Source organism: Juglans microcarpa x Juglans regia, chromosome 8D (assembly GCF_004785595.1).
Source record: "Juglans microcarpa x Juglans regia isolate MS1-56 chromosome 8D, Jm3101_v1.0, whole genome shotgun sequence".
Classification (NCBI taxonomy): domain Eukaryota; kingdom Viridiplantae; phylum Streptophyta; class Magnoliopsida; order Fagales; family Juglandaceae; genus Juglans; species Juglans microcarpa x Juglans regia.
Window position 1 is genome coordinate 18,519,345 of NC_054608.1, and position 20,600 is coordinate 18,539,944.

The 20,600-nt window shown below is 41.3% G+C and overlaps 1 protein-coding gene across 7 annotated transcripts in view; it reads right to left on the reverse strand.

Annotated features, from left to right (window-relative positions):
* The window catches only part of LOC121241865 (serine/threonine protein phosphatase 2A regulatory subunit B''beta-like), a 42,524-nt gene that overhangs the window by 5,564 nt on the left and 16,360 nt on the right, over positions 1-20,600 (reverse strand). For all 7 annotated transcript variants that reach the window (XR_005935826.1, XR_005935825.1, XR_005935824.1 and 4 more), the window contains 3 exons: positions 13,421-13,562; positions 13,108-13,255; positions 12,794-12,903 (listed from right to left, as the gene is read on the reverse strand). Coding sequence is in view for 4 of the 7 variants with exons in the window: in XM_041139720.1 (XP_040995654.1) it covers positions 12,794-12,903; positions 13,108-13,255; positions 13,421-13,562 (400 nt within the window). In the remaining 3 variants the exon portion in view is untranslated. The remainder of the gene's footprint in view (positions 1-12,793; positions 12,904-13,107; positions 13,256-13,420; positions 13,563-20,600) is intronic.

The following is a 20,600-nucleotide window of genomic DNA, read 5'->3' on the forward strand; positions in this document are numbered from 1 at the left end:
AGGCAACATAACCAGAAATGGTTTCCGACGTTCCTTCACCACTGAGTGTTAGATCTCCGGCACAAAATGGATAGACAATGCCGATAGTAGATCTTCATGTGGTTCGCTCACCAGCAAAGGGCTCTCAAGGGGTTTCTCACGCATTTTGTGTGCCAAGGTGTGGACAGAGGCTAACAACAGCTGAACCAGGAATGTTATCCAATGTCCCCTCACCGCCAAGTGTAGGATCTCCGACACAACATGGATAGTCAACGCCGACGGTGGGTTTTCGGATGGTACCCATGCCGGCGAAGGATTTTCAACAGGATGAGGGGACTTGAGAGTTGTGTACAAAGGTTGGAAGTGTTGGGGGTGACGATGTAGGGCCCTCAAGAGCATTGCATGTCCTTCGCAGACGCAAGGTTTCCTTCAGGAGGATTGTAGGTCCCCCTTTGCTAAGGGGAGATGTGAGAGTTGGAGGAGTAGCAGGGGGCGAGTTGGGATGTGATTGACATGGTAGGGGCGCCCACACCCCTAAATTATCTGCTGCTACTAGGTCAGTTTCGAGCTTCTGATTGGGTTTTACATAATGTGTTGGAAATCCAACACTGTGTGGGGCTTGAATAATTAGGTTTTAGTAGCAGTTCATGGCTTTGTGTACTGCCACGGAAGCGAGATGCGATCGGATTCAGAAATCAGGATAAAAAAAAAATAGAGAGCGCTAAAGAGGTTAACTTGGTCTATTAACTACGAGGGAAGCTCAAGTAGAGAAAGATCAAAAGGGAAGGGGCCAGCATTCTCTTTATGAAGCCCAAAATCATATCCTGGAATGTTCGAGGGCTTAATGAGGCCAATAAGCGACTTTGGATAAAAAACTTGCTTCGTGGGTAGAAGGCGAACATTGTGTGCCTACAAGAAACTATATTGAAAGTCCTTTCAAGAAGTATTGCTCATAACTTAAGGAGTTGTCCATATGTGGATTGGACTTACCTTGCATCAGTGGGAGCCTCCGGAGGAGTATTAGTTATGTGGGATTGAAGGATGGTGGAGAAAATGGAGTAGTACATCGGGGAATACAGTGGCATGCTCCTTTAAGAGTGTAAAAGATAATTTCAGGTGGGCTTTTGCTTGTATTTATGGGATGAATTAGCTGGTGTTCATAGGTGGTGTGACCTGCCATGGTGCATCGGAAGAGATTTCAACTTTATAAGATTCCCAAATGAACGTTCGGGAGAAAGCAGGTTGCAGCCAGCAATGATGGAATTCTCAGAGTGTATGTTCGAGCTGGGCCATGTGGACATTCCTCTTATGGGAAGAACTTCACCGTGGTCTAACAATCAAACGTGGTCTCGACTAGACATATTTTTAGTCTCCTCAGAGTGGGAAACGCATTATCTGGAGCTATGCCAAAAGAGACTTCCTCGCCTCTATTAAGATCATTTTCTCATCTTGTTGGATTGTGGTGGTATTCAAGGAGGGACTCGGTATTTTAAATTTGGAAATGTGGTTGAAAACAGAAGGTTTTGTCGAGAGGGTCAGACAATGGTGGTCCTCATACCAAATTCATGGCACCCCTAGTTTCATTTTTACGGGCAAACTAAAAGATTTAAACCTTTGGAATGCCCAATCCTTTGGTGATATAGCTGAACGTAAGAAGTCCATGGTGGCGGAGTTATAAGAGGTAGAGTGGGTACAGGAGGGTCGGGTTCTCCCTATGGAAAAAAGCTCTCAAAAGACTGAGTTGACATTAGAATTAGAGAGGGTTACCTTGTTGGAGGAGATCTCTTGACGCCAAAAATCACAAGCATTGTTGTTGAAAGGAGATCGAAACACAAAGTTCTTTCATAGAGTGGCCAATTCTCATAGGAGAGAACTAATACCATAGAGATGTTGAACCAGGGGGGAACTAGGATTTGGTGTCTAGGGAGGCGATCGGTAAAGTGTGCGGTATGTGTCAGCATAAATAATATGTACTTTTTACACGTGACTATATAAAAAAATAATCATACGTCATAAAATTATACAATTTTTCTCGATTTACTCATATTTTTCTAAGTTTTAAGAAAAAATTATAGATTAAGAATAAACCTAAAAAAGTATTTAATAATATAAAAGTCGTTAGATTTTGTATTGTATAATTGTATTACTATTAATAAGTGAACAAAAAAAAAACATGTGAATAACTAATAAATTCTTCACAAAAGAAAATGAATTCTTCACATACTCTCTATCTCTCTAGAAACGTCTCATCAATCATCTAGCTAGATAAATTTGCTACATCTCATATGCAAGAATCTTCTAGATTTGTTTTAACTATTAGATAAACTCTCTTAAAACTTCTAGCTAGTTAACTGATTAATATGTGGTTAAAAACATCTCAAAGGTTGTAAAGGAAGATTATGTACAAGTGATAGGCAAGAAATTTAATGAAGTCGAGAATGACCCAAATGAAAAAAAAAAAAAATCGTGTAACTATATATGTAAGCTCAGAAAGACAAGAAAATCTTATATAATATTATTGATATGAAACTAAACAAACCGCACAATGAACACCAAAGGCAAATAAAGAGAGATAGAGATGTCAAATCAAGACTATTATGTTAATGGACTTAAAGATATTTGAGTGATATACTGTGTGTTTGAGTGTTGAAGGGGCAATCTTAAATATTTTAAGAATATTTACACTTAAAATTATAATTATATAATATTTAAGACTAATTTTTAAAATTTTTGGGGGGGCTACCTACAACATAGTTCCGCCCGTGTTGAACATAGATGGTGATGTCCGCATAGAGGCCCCTGTGATTCAAGAACATATAGCTGGTTTCATTGAACATTTGCTTTCCAAACAAGTGGAGTGGAGGCCCCAAGCTTCATGGACTAGCCTTTGAATCCATAGACCACCAGCATGTTTCTTGGTTGGAGAGGCTGTTCAAGGAGACAGAGGTTCATGGGGTGGTGAGAAGGATGGTCAAAGACAAAGCATCTGGTCCAGATAGTTTTTCTATGGGATTTTTTTAATCATGTTGGGATGTGGTGAAGGATGACCTCATGCAGTTCTAGGAATTTTACTCAGTTGGAAAAATTGAGAAGTCTCAGCGCCACTTTCATTGCGCTCATTTCCAAGAAGATTGGGGCATTGGAGGTGAAGGACTATCAACCCATTAGGCTTGTAAATGGGGTGTATAAGATTCTTTCCAAGGTGCTTCAAAATCGCCTTGGGGAGGTTTTGGGGCGGATCATTATGAAACCCCAAAATACATGTGTAAGGGGCTGGCAAATTCTAGATTCAGTTCTCATTGCCAACGAATGCCTAGATAGTAGATTCAAATCAGGCAACTCGAGTGTCTTATGTAAGCTGGATATGGAGAAGGTATACGATCATGTTAATTGGGAGTTCCTACTTTACTTGCTTTAGAGGTGTGGCTTTGGGGAGAGATGAAGCTCATGCATCAAATGGTGCATATCAACAGCGATGTTCTCAGTTTTGGTGAATGATAGTCCGGCGGGTTTTTTCAACAGCTCCTGTGGGTTAAGACAAAGAGATCCTTTATCCCCACTCCTGTTTGTCATTGTCATGGAGGCGCTCAGTAAAATGATCTCGGCCTTGGTGAATGGAGGCCATGTGGCTGGTTTTTCAGTCGGTGATTCTCTTAACATTTCCCACTTCGCAGATGATACTCTAATATTTTGTGAGGCAGAACAAAGCCAGGATCGGGCACTTCTTCTCTGTTTTGAGGTTGTCTCTGGTTTGAAAGTGAACTTAGCCAAGTCAGAGTTGGTTATAGTTGGTAATGTTCGCAACATCTGGCAGCTAGCCGACACTCTTTGATGTAAGGTTTCCTCTCTCCCCATGAATTACCTTGGTCTTCTTCTAGGGGCCGCCTCAAGGGCTATAACCATCTGGGATACAGTAATTGAGAAGATTGAACGTAGATTGGCAAGCTGGAAGAGATTGTACTTGTCGAAAGGCGGCAAGATCACTTTAATCAAGAGCACTCTGTCAAATTTACCAACTTACTTTTTATCGTTATTCCCAATTCCAGTGAGTGTGGCAACCCATATTGAGAAACTTCATCTAGATTTCCTCTGGGGTGGTCAAGGGGATGAATTCAAATTCAACTTGGTTAAGTGGGATAAGGTATTTTCCCTAATTTCTTCTGGTGGGTTGGGCATTAGAAATCTAAAGGTCGTCAATCGGGCCCTTCTTGGGAAATGGTTGTAGCAATATAATCATGAACCGGAAGTTTTATGGAAGTCAATGATTGAATGTAAATATGGAGGTATGTGGGGGAGGTGGAGCACTAGAGAGGTACAAGGGGCGCATGGAGTGGGAGTGTGAAGGCATATTAGACAAGGATGGGGGGTGTTTGCCCGTTACACTCGACTTGTGTCGGGGGATGGCTCATGAATAAAATTCTGGCACAACTTATGGTGTGGTGAAAATGCCCTTAAGGACTCATTTCCTTCAGTCTTTCGGATTGCAGGTGAGAAAAAAGCTTCAATGGCGAAACTCATGGAGATATCTAGGGACTATTCCAATGGAATGTGAGCTTTACTAGGGCGACCCAAGATTGGGAAGTTGACAACTTTGAGGGCTTTTTTAGACTCTTTGTCCTCCATAAACTCGAGCTCTCAAAGAGTTGACACATTGTGGTGGGTACCCGTAGGTAAAGGTCTATTCTCAATTTGCTCTTTCTATAAGCCTCTCATACAATTGCCGAACAACCACTTTTCATGGAGAATGATTTGGAGAAATAAAACACCTCCCAAAGCGGCATTTTTTGCTTAAACAGCTTCCCTGGGCAAGATTTTGATGATGGCTAACTTGCGGAAACTCAGGGTGATTATAATGGACTGGTGTTGTATGTGTAAGAATAGTAGCGAGACTGTGGATCATCTCCTCTTGCATTGTCAGGTTGCCAGAGCTTTATGGGACGATATATTCTGACGGGTAGAGCTAGCTTGGGTTATGCATGCTACAGTGGTTCAGTTTTTGGCTAGTAGGACAAATCTAGGCGGTCTTCCACAAATTATAGCTACATGGAAGATGGTACCTATTTGTATTCTGTGGTGTGTATGGAGCGTAATGCATGAACGTTTGAAGACAAGGAGCGCACATTAGAGGAGCTGAGATTATTTTTTGTTAGAACTTTGCTTTTATGGGCCAAAGCTGTTGATTTTAATGGCCTCGATCTTCATGATTTTCTTATTTCCATTTCCCCCTCCTAGATAAGTGTTACCTCTTGTATACCATCTTGTGTACTTGGGCTATGCCTATTCTTATTAACATAATCGTTTAATTATAAAAAAAAAAATATATATATATATATATTTGTTATGTCTACTATATAATTTAGGCCAAAAACCAACCCAATCCATTAAGACCCAATACAAAAATCATTAAACCAAATAACCTGAAAAACCGAACCATACCATCCTGAATCAAACCGAATTGAGTCGGTTTGAAGGAGTTACCTCTCGACATCTGGGCACAATATTTGTGAACTGATCAAATTGGTTCAATTCTAAAAGAATGAGAAACCCCAACCAAACCCAACTGATTACATCCCTACCTTAAATACGGCCCATGCCAACCATATATGCCATTTTCTGTTACTTTGATACAAAATTGGATAGAGGGTATGATGTAGAATAGAAGTGAGAACAAGAGATAGAAGCAGAGTAATAAGAAATAGAGAAGAAAAGGAACCGGAAGAGAAGAAAAGGAACCAGAAGAGAAGAAAGCAAGAGAGGGGTTGGAAGAAGGCGGCTGTGGCGCTACTCTTTTCTCTTCATTCAAAAAATTACCTTCCAATGTTCTTTACAAGTCTTTAAGTAGTAGGGCAATACAAACCCTAAATGAAATAAATAACACATTCATAAAATAACAAAATAGAAGATGTCTTTAAATAGTAAAGTAATACAACCCTAAATAAAATAGACAAGACATTAATAAAATAAATAAAACATTAATAGGAGATGTCCTCATCAACTCTCCCGGGGTGGAAAAGCTCGACTATGTCGAGTTGACGAGTCACACTAAGGCTGCAATCAATCACCCAACCATAAGCTAAGTGGTTGAGCACGCTTCTTCTGACGGCCATAAACACGTGTGAGTAGAGGCCTAAGTCTGGTGTCCCTACCCACTTCTCTAGAACAGGTGGCTGGTGACCCGGGCAAAGGAAGATCCTGCTGGCTCCGATAAAGCTCCAATAAATCTGGATCAAGCTGCTGGAGTGTCTCTCTCGGAATCCATGTACAGTCAAAATCTGGTCGATCGACCCAACGAACAAGGAAATGCTGAACCTCTCCATCATTGGTCAACACAATCTGTTCATCTAGAATAGTATCAATTTTATCTTTGTGTGTTGTGATAGATGGTAGTGGATTAGGAGTGACAAAAGGTTCAGGGTCAGGGTTCACAGATGGAGGCATAAAAGGATCACTGGAGGGATTGAAATGACCTTTGTAAGCAACTAAGTCCTCAACATTGAAAGTAGAGTGGTAACCAAAATGTGATGGAAGATCAATAATATATGCATTTGGACCAACACGCTTTAAAATTTTAAAAGAACCAGCACTACGTGCTTGCAATTTGGAGGCGGATCCAGGTGGACGCCGTTTCGGTCTAATTCGGATCATAACATAATCTCCAACCTTAAATTCAACATGTCGTTTATGCAAATCAGCTCGAAGTTTATATGATGCATTACTGGCCTCAAGTTGTTTATTGATCTCAATATGCAAGTCATGAAGATGTTGAACAAATGCCTCAGCTGACACAAACACATTAGCATGAGGAGACGTGGGAATAAGGTCTAAAGGCTTCCTAGGTTTGTAGCCATGAACAACTTCAAAGGGACTCATACCTATAGACCGATTCACAGAACTGTTATATGCAATCTGAGCTGTAGGGAGGATCAAATCCCAATTCCTAAGATTTTCCTAGACCAGACATCTTAATAAGTTGCCGAGACTGCGGTTAACAACTTCAATTTGACCATCTGTCTGGGGGTGGGAAACAGTGGAGAATTTCAATTTAGTGCCAACCATATGCCATAAGGTTCTCCAAAAATGACTTGTGAAACGAACATCCCTATCTGAAACAATAGTCTTAGGAAGACCATACAACTTGACAATCTCATTAAAGTACAACCTAGCGACCTTAGATGCATCTGAAGTTTTGCTACAAGGGATAAAGTGAGCCATTTTCGAGAAACGGTCCACTACAACAAAAATAGAATCATACTTCTTCAGAGTGCGTGGAAGTTCCAACACAAAATCCATACTAACGTCTTGCCAAGGACAACTAGGGACAGGAAGGGGTGTGTAGAGACCAGTATTCTGTCGCTTTTGTTTGGCTAATTGACAAGTGTTACAAGTGCTAACTATCTTAGCCACATCTCTCTTCAAGCTGGGCCAATAGAATTGACGTTCAATCTCTTCTATGGTCTTATCACGTCCAAAATGTCCAGCCAAGCCTCTGGCATGAACTTCCCAAACTATAAAGTCCCTAACTGAAGTTCGAGGGATGCACAACTTATTGGTTTTAAAAAGATAACCAGCCTCCAGACAGAAACCATCAGTGGCATCCGACTGCCCGCTTTGCAAAGCAAGAAAAGTATCCCTAAAATCAGGACAAGACTCATACTCTTCCTTAAGTCTTTCAAAACCTATGACCTTGACATTCATGATAGACAAAAGGGAGATGCGGCGGCTCAAGGCATCAGCTGCTTGGTTCTCGACACCCTTCCTATGCTTTAAAGCAAAAGAATAAGCCTGCAAATATTCAACCCAACGGCCATGCCTAGAATTCAATCTTTTCTGGGAATTAAGGTAGCGGAGGGCCTCATGGTCTGAATAAAGAACAAACTCCTGAGGTAACAAATAATGGCGCCAATAGCGCAAAGCTTGCACAACCGCGTACAGTTCCTTATCATAGGTAGAGTACCGTTGTTTGGCATCATTTAACTTCTCACTGAAATAAGCAACAGGGTGGCGTTCCTGGCTAAGAACTCCACCTATTCCTACCCCTGAGGCATCACACTCGACCTCAAAAACCTTGAAGAAATTAGGAAGTCGCATGACAAGAGCTTCCGTCATTCGCTTCTTGACTAACTTAAAAGCCTTAGCCGCTTCCGATGTCCACTGAAATTCTCCCCTCTTCATGCACTCCGTGATAGGAGCTATGATTGTGCTAAACCCCTTAATAAAACAACGATAAAAGGTAGCCAGACCATGAAAACTCCTGATATCATGTATAGTCTTGGGCTCAGGCCAACCAACAATGGCCTAAATCTTTGTGGGGTCAGCAGATACTCCAGTAGAAGACACAATGAATCCTAGGAAGACAACTCGATTGGTGAAGAAAGAGCATTTCTCCACATTAGCATACAGATTTGTTTCACGAAGGGTGGAACAAACCTGTGTGAGATGATCTAGATGTTGTTCCTTAGTCTTACTGTAAACGAGAATGTCATCAAAGTAGATGACGAGGAACTTGCCCATGAAAGGCCGAAGGGCTTGTGTCATCACTCTCATAAAAGTACTTGGGGCATTGGTTAGTCCAAAAGGCATGACCAACCACTCATTAAGGCCATCCTTCGTCTTGAAGGCAGTTTTCCACTCATCACCCTGGCGAATCCTAATTTGGTGATACCCACTCTTTAAATCAATCTTAGAAAATATCGTGGCACCAACCATCATATCCAACACATCATCAAGCCTAGGGATGGGAAATCGATATTTCACTGTGATCCTATTAATGGCACGACTATCAATACACATCCTCTAAGAACCATCTTTCTTAAGAGTCAAAAGAGCAGGAACTACACAAGGACTTAAACTCTCACGGATAAAGCCTTTGTGAAGAAGATCACCCACTTGCCTTTGGAGTTCAGCATGCTCAGTGGGATTCATCCTATAATGAGGCAAGTTTGGAAGGGACGCTCCTAGGACAAGATCTATGGCAGGTTGAATATCTCGTAGAGGGGGTAAGTGGTCAGGGAGGTCTTCAAGAAAGACATCCCGAAACTCCTGAAAAAATGACTGGGCCTCTCATCAGGGGCCACTATTGGAGACTCCAATGGAACCTCCATAATAACCACAGCAAACACAACAGAAGCACCCATGAGTGCACGCTCAAACTCTGTAGAGTTAATGATATTTAGCCCTTTTCGTTCCACAATTTTCTTTGTTTGCTGTGAGCCAACAAGTTTTGGGGATAAAGGGTTAAGATGAATCTTCTTTCCATTAAACAAAAACGAACATGAATTGGATCGACCATGGATGGTCACATCTAAGTCGAATAACCAAGGCCTGCCAAGAATGACATGACCGACATCCATAGGAATGACGTCACACCATATACGATCCTTATATTCTAGGAACTGGATAGGCACCAGACAACGCTCTTTCACAGCTATGGAAGAAGTATCAACCCAAGAGACACTATACGGCTGAGGGTGAGGCACTGGTTGCAACTCAAGACGGGACACAGTAGCCATAGAAACCACGTTAATGCAACTCCCACTATCCACAATGATTTTACAACCCTTATCATTGATTTTGATATAAGTATGAAAGATGGCATGACGACGCCAATCATCAGCACCTTTGGGTTGAGTAAGGGTACAACGTACAACACTTAATCGGGGTGTGTCGGGAGCAAGGGGTACAGAACCTAGATCCACAGGAAGGGTTCGGATACAACCTAAGAAGGTATCCTCATCATCACCTAAATCATCAAACTCCTCAAGTTTAGGCTCATAGACTTGATCTTCTAACGGTTCATCAACTATACCCTCAAGTTCCTCAATGACTAGGGTTCGACTAGGACAATTGGAAGAAATGTGGCCAAAACCCTTACATTTGAAGCACTGCAAGCGGGAGGAAGTCCTGGGAATTTCAGGGCCTTTATCCTTATTTTCCCAGGCGGGGGAAACATTAGATGGTGGAGGCCCTAAGAGAGACTTAGGGGAAAGAGTGGGTGCTGGGGTGATGGGAGGGCGGTGGTCACCATGCCTTCCATACGGAGTCCTCATAACCGACTCATAGTCTCGGACTAAAGAGTATGCGTGGTCAAGTGTAGCGACACCCCGAAGGACAAGCTCGCGCCTAAGATCATCTTTTAGGCCTTGTCTAAACCTACTCAAAGTCATGGCCTCATCCTCAACAATATGACATCGCATTCGGAATTCATCAAATTGAGTGACATACTCAGTCACTGGCCGATTGACCTGTGTAAGGGCATTCCATTGGTCTAGCAAATTACCCCTGTAAGATTGGGGCAAGTACTTCTCTTGAAGACAATGTTTCATTTCTTCCCAACTCCCAACAAGAGGCGCATGACGCCTCTCAAGGAAATCCTCTACACTTTCCCAAAAGAGTTGGGCAGTGCCAGTTAATTTCAGACTAGCAAATTGAACTCTCCGATCCTCAGGGACTCTATACCAGGTAAAGAAACGATCCATATCCCTAATCCATTGAGTAAAATCTCGAGGATCTAGGCAACCATCAAAAGTAGGGGCCTCTAGCTTAATATTTCTGAATAAGCGCTCTTCATGGCGAGTAGGAGACTGAGTACCTTAATGGTCTCGTTCTCGCTCACGATCATAATCCCTACCCCCACAATCATGTCTGACATGTTGTCGATTACCTCGTCGACGACGATAATGTCTATTATGGGGCACTTCAGAGTTGTCAGACGAATGAGGGGGTTCCTCAAAATTGTTCAACCTAGCAGCTAGGACCCTATTCTCCTCACGAGTAGTAGCCATCTCAGTTTGGACAGCTGCTAATTGAGTTTGTACATATTGTTGGTCACTGGCTAGTTGAGCTAATTGTCGAGTGAGGGCATCAAATTGGGACGGATCCATGGTAAAGGTACTAGAACTAGAGGTGACAAGACGACCACTACGCAATTGCATGCAACACAACACTAGCTAAATGAGGTGCAACGAAGAGATCAATGAACAATAAGTGCAAGCCATGAAAATATCAACTAAGCAAAATAATAATTATTTTTTTTTTTTTTTTGGGATTAAGTAAATCCAAGATACAGCAAACAAATAATGCTGATGTTTAAAATAACAAAGCAATGGTCAAATGCTAATCGAACAAATCCAATCACATAGCAATGCTGATATTTTTGTTTTAAGAAGATTTTTTTTTTTTTTTTTTTTTGGAAGGACAATCAATGCAAAGATGAAAAGTAAAGGTTCGGGCTATGGGAGTGAGAATGGGAACACAAGAAATAGGAAGTAAAACAAAATCTAAGTGTTGAATAAATTTGGCCGTAGCAAATGCGGGTTTGGCTAAATTCACTATGGTAACAGCAGCACATAGAAACAATTAATACATTTTCAAAACAAGCCGATAGTGTAAAACCAAAAAAAAGAGATAGTAAAACTCCCTTTACTCGTTGAGAACTGTACACAGTCGATGAAACCCCTTAATGGTGTACCCGACCCTTTCTTTCGTTTTGCTGCACTTGTTGTTCTGGCTATTTCTACACTGGGAGAAAAATAAACTCGCGAGCGAGAGGAGAGACCGAAAGAGGGAGAGACGTCTGCTGGAGGGAGAAGGATCGGAGTTGAGATTTCATGTTTCCGGCGTCGTCTGTCTCTGATTTGGTAGTTTCGGTGAGGTCTGTCTCGAAGGGGAGCTGAGCTGTGGTTGAAGGTCACTGCCGACTCGGCAAGGGCCGAAAAATCACAAGGAAAAATTATAGAACTGGGTAACGATGGGAAGGAAGTCGGAGGGAGGGACCGAAACAGGGTGTGGTTTGCTTTATCGGGATGGTCTGCTCAAGAAGGTGCGGTGGTTTCTGAAGATTTTCAGCAGTCTCACTTGGTGGTTTTCAGCAAGGTCTGAGCGAAGGTCAATGGGTTTTGTTTTGGCTTGGATCGAAGGGAACTCAGGTGGATGGGTTTGGAAATTAATCTATTGTTTGAGAAAACAATAGAACCGGCTCTTGATACCAATATGATGTAGAATAGAAGTGAGAACAAGAGATAGAAGCAGAGTAATAAGAAATAGAGAAGAAAAGGAACCAGAAGAGAAGAAAGCAAGAAGAAGAAAGCAAGAGAGGGGTTGGAAGGAGGCGGCTGTGGCGCTACTCTTTTCTCTTCATTCAAAAAATTACCTTCCAATGTTCCTTACAAGTCTTTTAAGTAGTAGGGCAATACAAACCCTAAATGAAATAAAATAACACATTCATAAAATAACAAAATAGAAGATGTCTTTAAATAGTAAAGTAATACAACCCTAAATAAAATAGACAAGACATTAATAAAATAAATAAAACATTAATAGGAGATGTCCTCATCAAGGTACTAGTTGATGATAAGTGATAGCTTAAAGATGCAATGCCTAAAAAGACAAAGTTTGGGTCCACATTGCAAAAAGGGATGGCCATTTAAGAATGTAAGATATATTTTCCCCCTCATCTCTAAAAGAAAATGAGATTGACCATATTTCACTTTGCCCCCCAAAACTATCACCATTTTTCTATGTGCATCCAAAACTTGCAATTTTGATACATTGCATTCTCAAATTACTAGAAAGTAGTAATGAGCACCTTCAATTACAACCTGCCATTAAGATGGTGCCATCTGGCCTATGGTTTTAGCTCATCTAACTGGTCATAAAAAGGTGAACATAATAACTTTTAGGTAGCTTGAGGATGCAACATGTCAAATTAGATAGTTTAGGGTGGACATTACAAAAGTGTAATAGTCGTATCAAACATATCGAAATTATGAGAAGCAACGAAAGTGATGTATAACACAAATAAGATGTCCAGACATACCAATACTCAAGACTAGGTTCAGATGATTTATCTTCCTCAGACAGTATGAAGTACACAAAATCTTCATACCCCATCTTACCCTCAACCTTACTAGTGAACTTCCTTGCAACCTGAGAAGTATTAAAGAACAGCAAAAGTGAGTGTTCATATAATCAATTTACACATACATATAATATCGATAGAGAGAGAGAGAGAGCAATTGGATAGATAATATAAAAGAGAGTGAAATCATAATTAGAATCATTCAATGGAAGAAATTTCTTCCTCTGAACGGCAGGTAAACTGATCTAAAGTAACACCCAACTGATACAAACCTGAGAAAATATTCTATCAACAATCCGGTAGGTAAGCGCATGGTTACCATATCTGATAAGGTTCTCCTTGTCGATCAAAAAATCATGATCCGTATCCAGCTCCCAAAACTTGCAGTATATAACATAGAAATGTTCATAAGAGAAGTACCTGAGAAGTGTGATATACAGAGGATAAGAGTGTTAAAATTTTGACAATAGATTCACTCAGCATGGTTCCAAAAACAAATTCCTGGGTGTGTGAAATGTAATAAACATCAGTTCCCTATTTAGCCACTAGTTATCTTTATTTGAAGGTGGCCTTCATTTTTTATACCTCCAAACTTTGTTGATGTCCTCTTCTTCATCTGCATGTTGCATTGCATCAATTAAGTTTCCACGTTTCAACTCCCTGAGGCTAAGATGACCATTCCCAGCTCTATTTACGTAGTAAAATATTCTGTATATTACAGTTTCAGCTGTACCAATGCAATAATATTTTATGTTAACAAGTTGAACCAGATAAGAAACAATTCCATCTTCTGACACAAATAAGGGAAAAAAGGATGCATGTCAAAGGATGAGTGGTTAATATCAATTACATGCTAATTATACATCAACAGCTTAACCATGAACCAAGCATAACAGAAGATGGTGCACATACTTCTTGTATGAATCAGAAGTACAACAAATTCAAGAATAGCCTCTGGTTCAAAAGCAGTACTTCTAACTTATAATATTGTACACGAAATCACATTAATTTGTACTGCATTGTACACGAAAGCACATTAATTTGTACTAAATATGAAAGCCAACAAATAATAAAGCTAATATCTACATAAAATAGATAGCCATAATTTCTTGGGAAAATTATACATTATACAACTGTTCTCTGCCCACTCAGGTCAAATTGAGTAATGTCGAGACAGGTAGGGGACCTGTTTGTTAATGAAACGGTTAGTTTGGCAACTATCATAGAAAACATTGTGAAAGGGGGTCCCAATTTGCTTGGTGTGGTGCATATGGAGGTAGAGGACTGCCCGTAGCTTCAAGAATAGTGAGAAGGATATGAGGAGCTAAAGGATTTCTTCACCAGATCATTTTGTCTTTGGATGACAGGAGTCATGAATCATTCCAGTTTTTTTTTTTTTTTTTTATTACTCTCTCTACAATGTCTACATAGGTGTTTCTATTTCTGGTGTTCTTGGTTGCACCTTTTGCTCACTAGTAAAATTATATTATATAAAAAAAATGTCATCTAAAAAATAATCATTCTAGGTAGAAATGGCAGTAGCTGCCCTGCCCATTATAGTCAATCCAGTATTTTTTTATTCACTTCTCATTGTCGTTACTTGTTCAACTTTTCATGAAAATGTACTTTACCTTTAGTGTATAGTCATAGCTGATTTACTAAAGAACTAAGGTGGAACTTTTCCACCAGAGTTGCAGGTTCATCCAGATACACTGATTTGGAAAATGGCAAGTTGACAGCTGCACTCGAGTGGTTCAAAATAGAATTTTACAGCTCAACTGGAGGAATCAGAATTTTAATTTAACAGAGTTTGAGCCTATGGGACTCTTTCCTCATGGGGATACAGCTTCTCTTGTTGAGGCCAGCCCGCTTGGTCTGTAAGCGAATAGGGGGCAAGAAAAAAAGCAAAAAGGATTCAGAAATTTGAATCTACCGGGTACAAGAAATTTTACTTGCAAGAACCTCAAGCAACTGCATTGGCATAGGGCTGGTTCCCCGCTCTCTGCAACCCAGTTCTTCCCCCCTTCTCAACTATTAGCAAGATTGAGAGGGGCCTGAAAGCTCCCAACCAAGGATGAAAATGGAAGCCTTTCTTCATAGCCTTTATTATTAGAGAAAGGGGGCTATAATTGCTAAAGGGGCAGAGGATTGCAAGAGTCAAGAAGTCCTCCATTGAATTGAATGTGGGCGGGAAACACTCGTTCGGAAATGACCAGATTAGCAAGAGGAAGGGCAGCCCCACCCTGAATCAAGGCATACATATATACATAATAAAGATGCTTATTATGGACTTTGCTTGATAGGGCCCTTTCACATCCATTTGGATTGGGAAGACAGGTAGGCCCTTGCAAATGCCCTGCCCGCCCTTCTCTATTTTGAAGATTTTGGTTTTAGTTTTGAAGGGTCCATCCAACAAGAGCCAACAAACACCTAGACTTGGGAAAAAAAATAAGTGCAATGTTGAGCAAAGATTTAAATTCATCATTTTCTTACAAAGTTGCATAGAAAATCAGGATTAACCACAGTTGACATAGAATAGGAAACACCAAATGAGAAGCTTTTTCTGGAAATTATATAAGCCATGTACAATAAAAAGTTTGGTTGTTATCGGCAGTAGTCTGAGCATATGCTAATAACGAACAGAAAATGACCTTTAAGAAACTTAAGTCAATCCACTCAAACGCTGTCAAAGCAATTGGGCCTTATAAAATTAAGACTCGTAATTCCCCCACCCATGCCTCAGATTCCAGCACAGTTCATTAAGGACAGTCTAATTGCAACAACACCTTCCCATAGGGTTAGGAGTCCTACTAATGCATTGACTAGCACCAGGTAAGAGATCCAATATAAAACTTTAACTCATTTTATTGAATACTAAAGAATACATAACAGGAGAAAGGGCTGACGTGGAAAGGAGAATTTTTGCTCTCTAGCGTTGAGGAGCGAGTAAGGTTCTGCATGGTGTTAGCCGCCAGCCCTATGCCGCCGTTGGTAGGGCAGGGCGGTGGAGGGATCACGGATGAGGGGAGGGGGACTGATCTGGGCGGACGGGACACACGTTTCCCTTTAGTGGGACAGGTTGGGCAAGGCTTTGTGGACGTAGTGGCTGCGAAACCGCAGCTATTGCCAGACGTTGCTCTTCCTCTGCGTGAACCTCGGTTTTAGGATGGCAAGATGTTTTTTATGTTTTCGAAAGCGGAGATCCAACAATCCATTGAGCCGTTTTGATTCTCAGTGGTTCTAAAGTTCCTTCGTTGTCAACCTTCACTGGATCATATTTGTGCTTATATTAAAAATCAGTGGGGGCTCCAGTCAATTTCGGTGATTGGACAATTGCATAACCCACATAATGTATTGGTTCGGATGGCCAAGGAGGACTTTATCAGCATAATGGCTCGAGGAAATTCTGAAATACATGGCAGTCCCTTTCGAGTTTTTCATTGGACTCCGAAGTATGTGGAAGACGATGATTCTCCATGGGTTCCTATCTGGCTAACATTGCCAGGTTTGCCTCCTAATTATTTTCAGGAGTCGATGTTATATTGGGAATGGATTTGGTCAATTCTTGATGCGCGATAATGCTACGGCGTGTGTGACTCGTCCTGAGGCTGCGTGCATATGTGTGGAGGTTGATGTTTCCCAACCTTTGAGGAATTATTTCTGGTTGGGTCCACTAGGGCTTGTGACGAGCCATTTTCAAGAGGTTATCTTTGATTCCACTCCATCCTTCTGTGCTTTCTGTAGGAAGCAAGGTCACCTAGAGGCTAGGTGTTCTAGACGAGAGCGTATAGGACCAAAGAAAAAAGAGAAGACGGTTTTCGGTCAGGGTGAGGGGAAGAAAACTAATGTGAAAAATACGTGGAAGGAGGTAGGGCACCGTGAGAGTGATCCTGCCATTCCAGTTACTACTAAGGCTGTTGGGGAGTCTTCGAAATCTCGCCGAGAGGTTATTTTGGACTCTATACGGGAGCAACGGGCAGAAGTTAATGGGGATCCTCACGGTATTTGGTTTGTTTCGAAGGAAGGGGTGGATTTTGATACATGTATGGAAGAGTGCAGAACAGAGCCTTCGGCGGTCTGGTGCGTTTGGACGGATGTGTTTGTAGCGGGTGTGGATTGCCACGATACTGCGCAACAATCACCTTCAAATAAGCATGCAAATTGGTTTGAGGTAACAGAGGCGGACTCGGATGAGGAGGGCCAGGAATTGATTGAAAATTCAGAACCTCGGAGCTCATTGCGATTAGTGGATGAAGCGTTGGAGTTTGAATTAGGGGGTTTGGGCGACAGAGATTTTTTAGAGGGGGAGGATCTGAAAAATGTGGGCGCTGGGTGCAAGACTGGGTCAGAGGGCAAGTCTGAGGAGGAATTGAATGAATTAGCTGCAAAGTCCTTTGATTCTAATCCCAATATGCATGTTCCATTGAAAAAAGTGAAAGGGGTAAGAAAAGAAAAATCTATCGTTAACTTTTTTGATGTATATCCTTACCTGGAATATTAGGGACATTCTTTCATCAAAAAATAGACTTTGGTGTATTTTGAATAGAAGTCGCCCTTCCGTGGTGGCCATACTAGAACCGTTTTTCGATTCAAATAAATGTAGTAAATGGGCACGATGGATGAAGATGCCGTTTTAAATGCTGAAGTGGGTGGAAAAATTTGACTTTTTTGGGCGGAAGAATTAGAGTTTGAGCTGCTTTCAATGTCGGATCAAGCTATGCGTGGGTGGTTTGTTCATGGAAGTTGTCGGGTGCTTGCTACCTTTGTTTATGCTAGCTGTTTTCGAGCCAAAAGATTGGAGCTTTGGGATTTTTTGAAGGGACAAAATTCTTGTGGACTCCCTTGGTTCATTGGGGGGGATTTCAATATAATCCGAGATGATAGCGAAAAGGTGGGTGGGCTGTTGCAAGCCTCTTGTGCGAAGAGGGAGTTTAATGATTGCATTCATGAGTGTGCTTTGGTTGATCTTCCGTACGACAGTAATCGGTTGTCTTGGTGTAATGGGAGGCTAGGGGGCAGACGAATTTGGGCTCGGTTGGATCGTATCATAGTGAATTTGCAATTTTTGAACTGTTTTGGGGATGTGTCGATGTCGTATTTGCCGCGAACCTCCTCAGATCATGCTCCGATGTTGGTGAAGCTGGGTAGAGATGTGGTGTCAGTTGCCCGACCCTTCATGTTTCTTTGTACGTGGGGCTCCCATGAGGAATTTATTCCTCTAGTGCAGTTGGGTTGGAGTTCCAAAATTGAAGGGTGTGCTATGTTCCGAATTAGTAAGAAGTTGAAGTTAATCAAACGGGCGTTGAGGTCGTGGAACCAGGGGGTGATTGGTCAAGTTGAGGTGGAACTAAAAATGCTAGAGGACCGTATTGTTGATTTGGAGGTAAGTCTTGCTAGTAATTTTTCGTCTCAGGCGGAACTAGAGTTGTTGTCTTGTAAACAAGAACACATTCAATGCGTGCATCGAGAGGAAGTTTTAGCTTGTAAAAAATCTAGAGTTAAATGGCTTGCTAAAGGGGATTCCAATACAAATTTTTTTCATGCCTCCTTACGGATCAAGAGAAAGAGCAAACCAATTCAGAGGATGCGGCTAGATAATGGCAGCATGTTGGAGTCGAGTGATGCGGTACATGAGGGGCAGTGTCATTTTTTCAGGAGCTCCTCTCAGTGATGCAGATTGAAAGAAATATGGGTGAAATGGAGCTAATCCAACCGGTGGTTTCTATGGAGGAGAATGAGGCCTTATGTGCAGCCCCCTCTTTGGAGGAGGTCATGCAATCTTTATGGTCTATTCCTGCAGATAGAAATATGCTGGCTTGGGATATTATTAAAGATGATCTTTTGGCGATGGCTACGGATTTGTTTGAAGGGCAACCCATTTCTACTTTTTTTTGGGGCTACCAACTTGGTCTTAATTCCAAAGGTGGATGAACCTGTAGGGTTTGATCAGTTTCATCCCATCAGTCTTTGTTCAATTGTTTATAAAATAATGTCGAAGATTATGGCTCGTCGTTTGGTACCAATATTGAATGAAATTATATCTTTGGAACAGGCTGTGTTTATTCTAAGTAGAAATATTTTTGAGAACATTTCTTTGGCTCAGGAGTTGGTTCAAGGCATCAATAGGAAAGTGCAAGGGGGAAACGTTATGTTGAAAATAGATATGCTCAAAGCATATGAATGTGTTAACCAGAACTTTCTCCTAGAGATCCTGCGTAGATTGGGTTTTTCAGAAAAGTGGAGGAGTATTATTTTTAATGTTGTTTCATCCCCTTTTTATTTGGTGATGCTTAATGGATGTACCAAAGGATTTTTCAAGGCGTTGCGTGGACTCCGACAAGGTGACCCCCTTTCTCCTTATTTATTTATTTTATCTGTGGAGATTCTCTCTCGTATGCTTCACAAAGAATTTAATATGGGTCGTATCAAGCCTTTTCATCCTGGTGGAGGCACTTTGATTTCACATTTGTTTTATGCGGATGATATCCTGATCTTTGCTAATGGAGGAAAAGCATCTATTCGGAACCTTATGAGAGTCTTGAATCGGTATGAGTTGATGCCCGAACAATTGATTAATCCAAGTAAGTCTTTGATGTTCTTATCTTCTTCTATTTCGGCTGGTCGCAAAAAATGGTTTGAAGTTAATGTCGGTTTTTGAGGAGGGTCATTGGCCTTGTACGTATTTGGGTGTTCCTTTAATTGTGGGCCGTATGAAAATCCGAATGTTTGACCCTCTCTTGGCTAAAATTCAGAAAAAGTTAGCTGGGTGGAAGAGTAAACTTCTTTCCTTTGGTAGTAAAATTGTGCTTATTAAACATGTCTAGAACAATATGCCTATTCATATGCTCTCAATCTTGAATTTGCCAAAAGGTGTGTTATCGGCAATCAAGAAATTTTTTTCTGATTTCCTATGGGGATCTTCGATGGAGATTAAAAAAAGGAAGTGGGTATCTTGGCGGAAGATTTGCTTGCCAATTGAAGAGGGTGGGCTTGGTATTCGGGATCTTCATGAAGTCCAAGAATCCTTGCTTATGAAATTTGCGTGGAAATTAATTAAAGAAAAATCGATGTGGTCGAATTTTTTTTCTGCCAAATATGTGGGAAACTCTCACCTTTTTTCTGTTCTGCAGATCCGAAAAGGTTCTAGGTTCTGGAAGGGGCTCATGCAGAGAGTGCCGAAAATCCTAGAGCATTCAAGGTGGATCATTCGGGACGGGATGACTAAGTTCTGGTTGGATAATTGGCTAGGGGAGGGCCATTGATTGCATCTCTTCCTGTGGTTGGCAATATTAATATGCAGGTAGCGAAAGTCTTCACAGCAGCTGGACCGAACATGCCTCTATTACGGGAGTTAATTCCATAAGACGTGTGCAGTAAAATTCGGGACTCTGGAGTTCGTCTACGGCAAGGAGTGGATAGTTGTGTTTGGCAGCCATCAATTGATGGAGAATTCAGTACCAAGTCAGCTTGGAATTTAATTCGAAAACATGGGGATGTTTGTCCTTGGAAGAATTGGTTGCCAAAGAAATTATCATTTTTTGTTTGGCAAGCTAAGAGGAGGGCAATTCCGGTTGATGACATTATCCAGCAGTTAGGTATTCTTCTTGTTTCGAAGTGTGAGTGTTGTGTTCAACCATAGCAGGAATCTTTTCGGCACATTTAATATGAGGGCGGAGGAGCAAAAAAAAGTTTGGCAATATTTTGCAGAGGCTTGCAGTATGCGAATGCCTCAGATCCAGAACTGGGAGGGAATGATGAGTTTTTG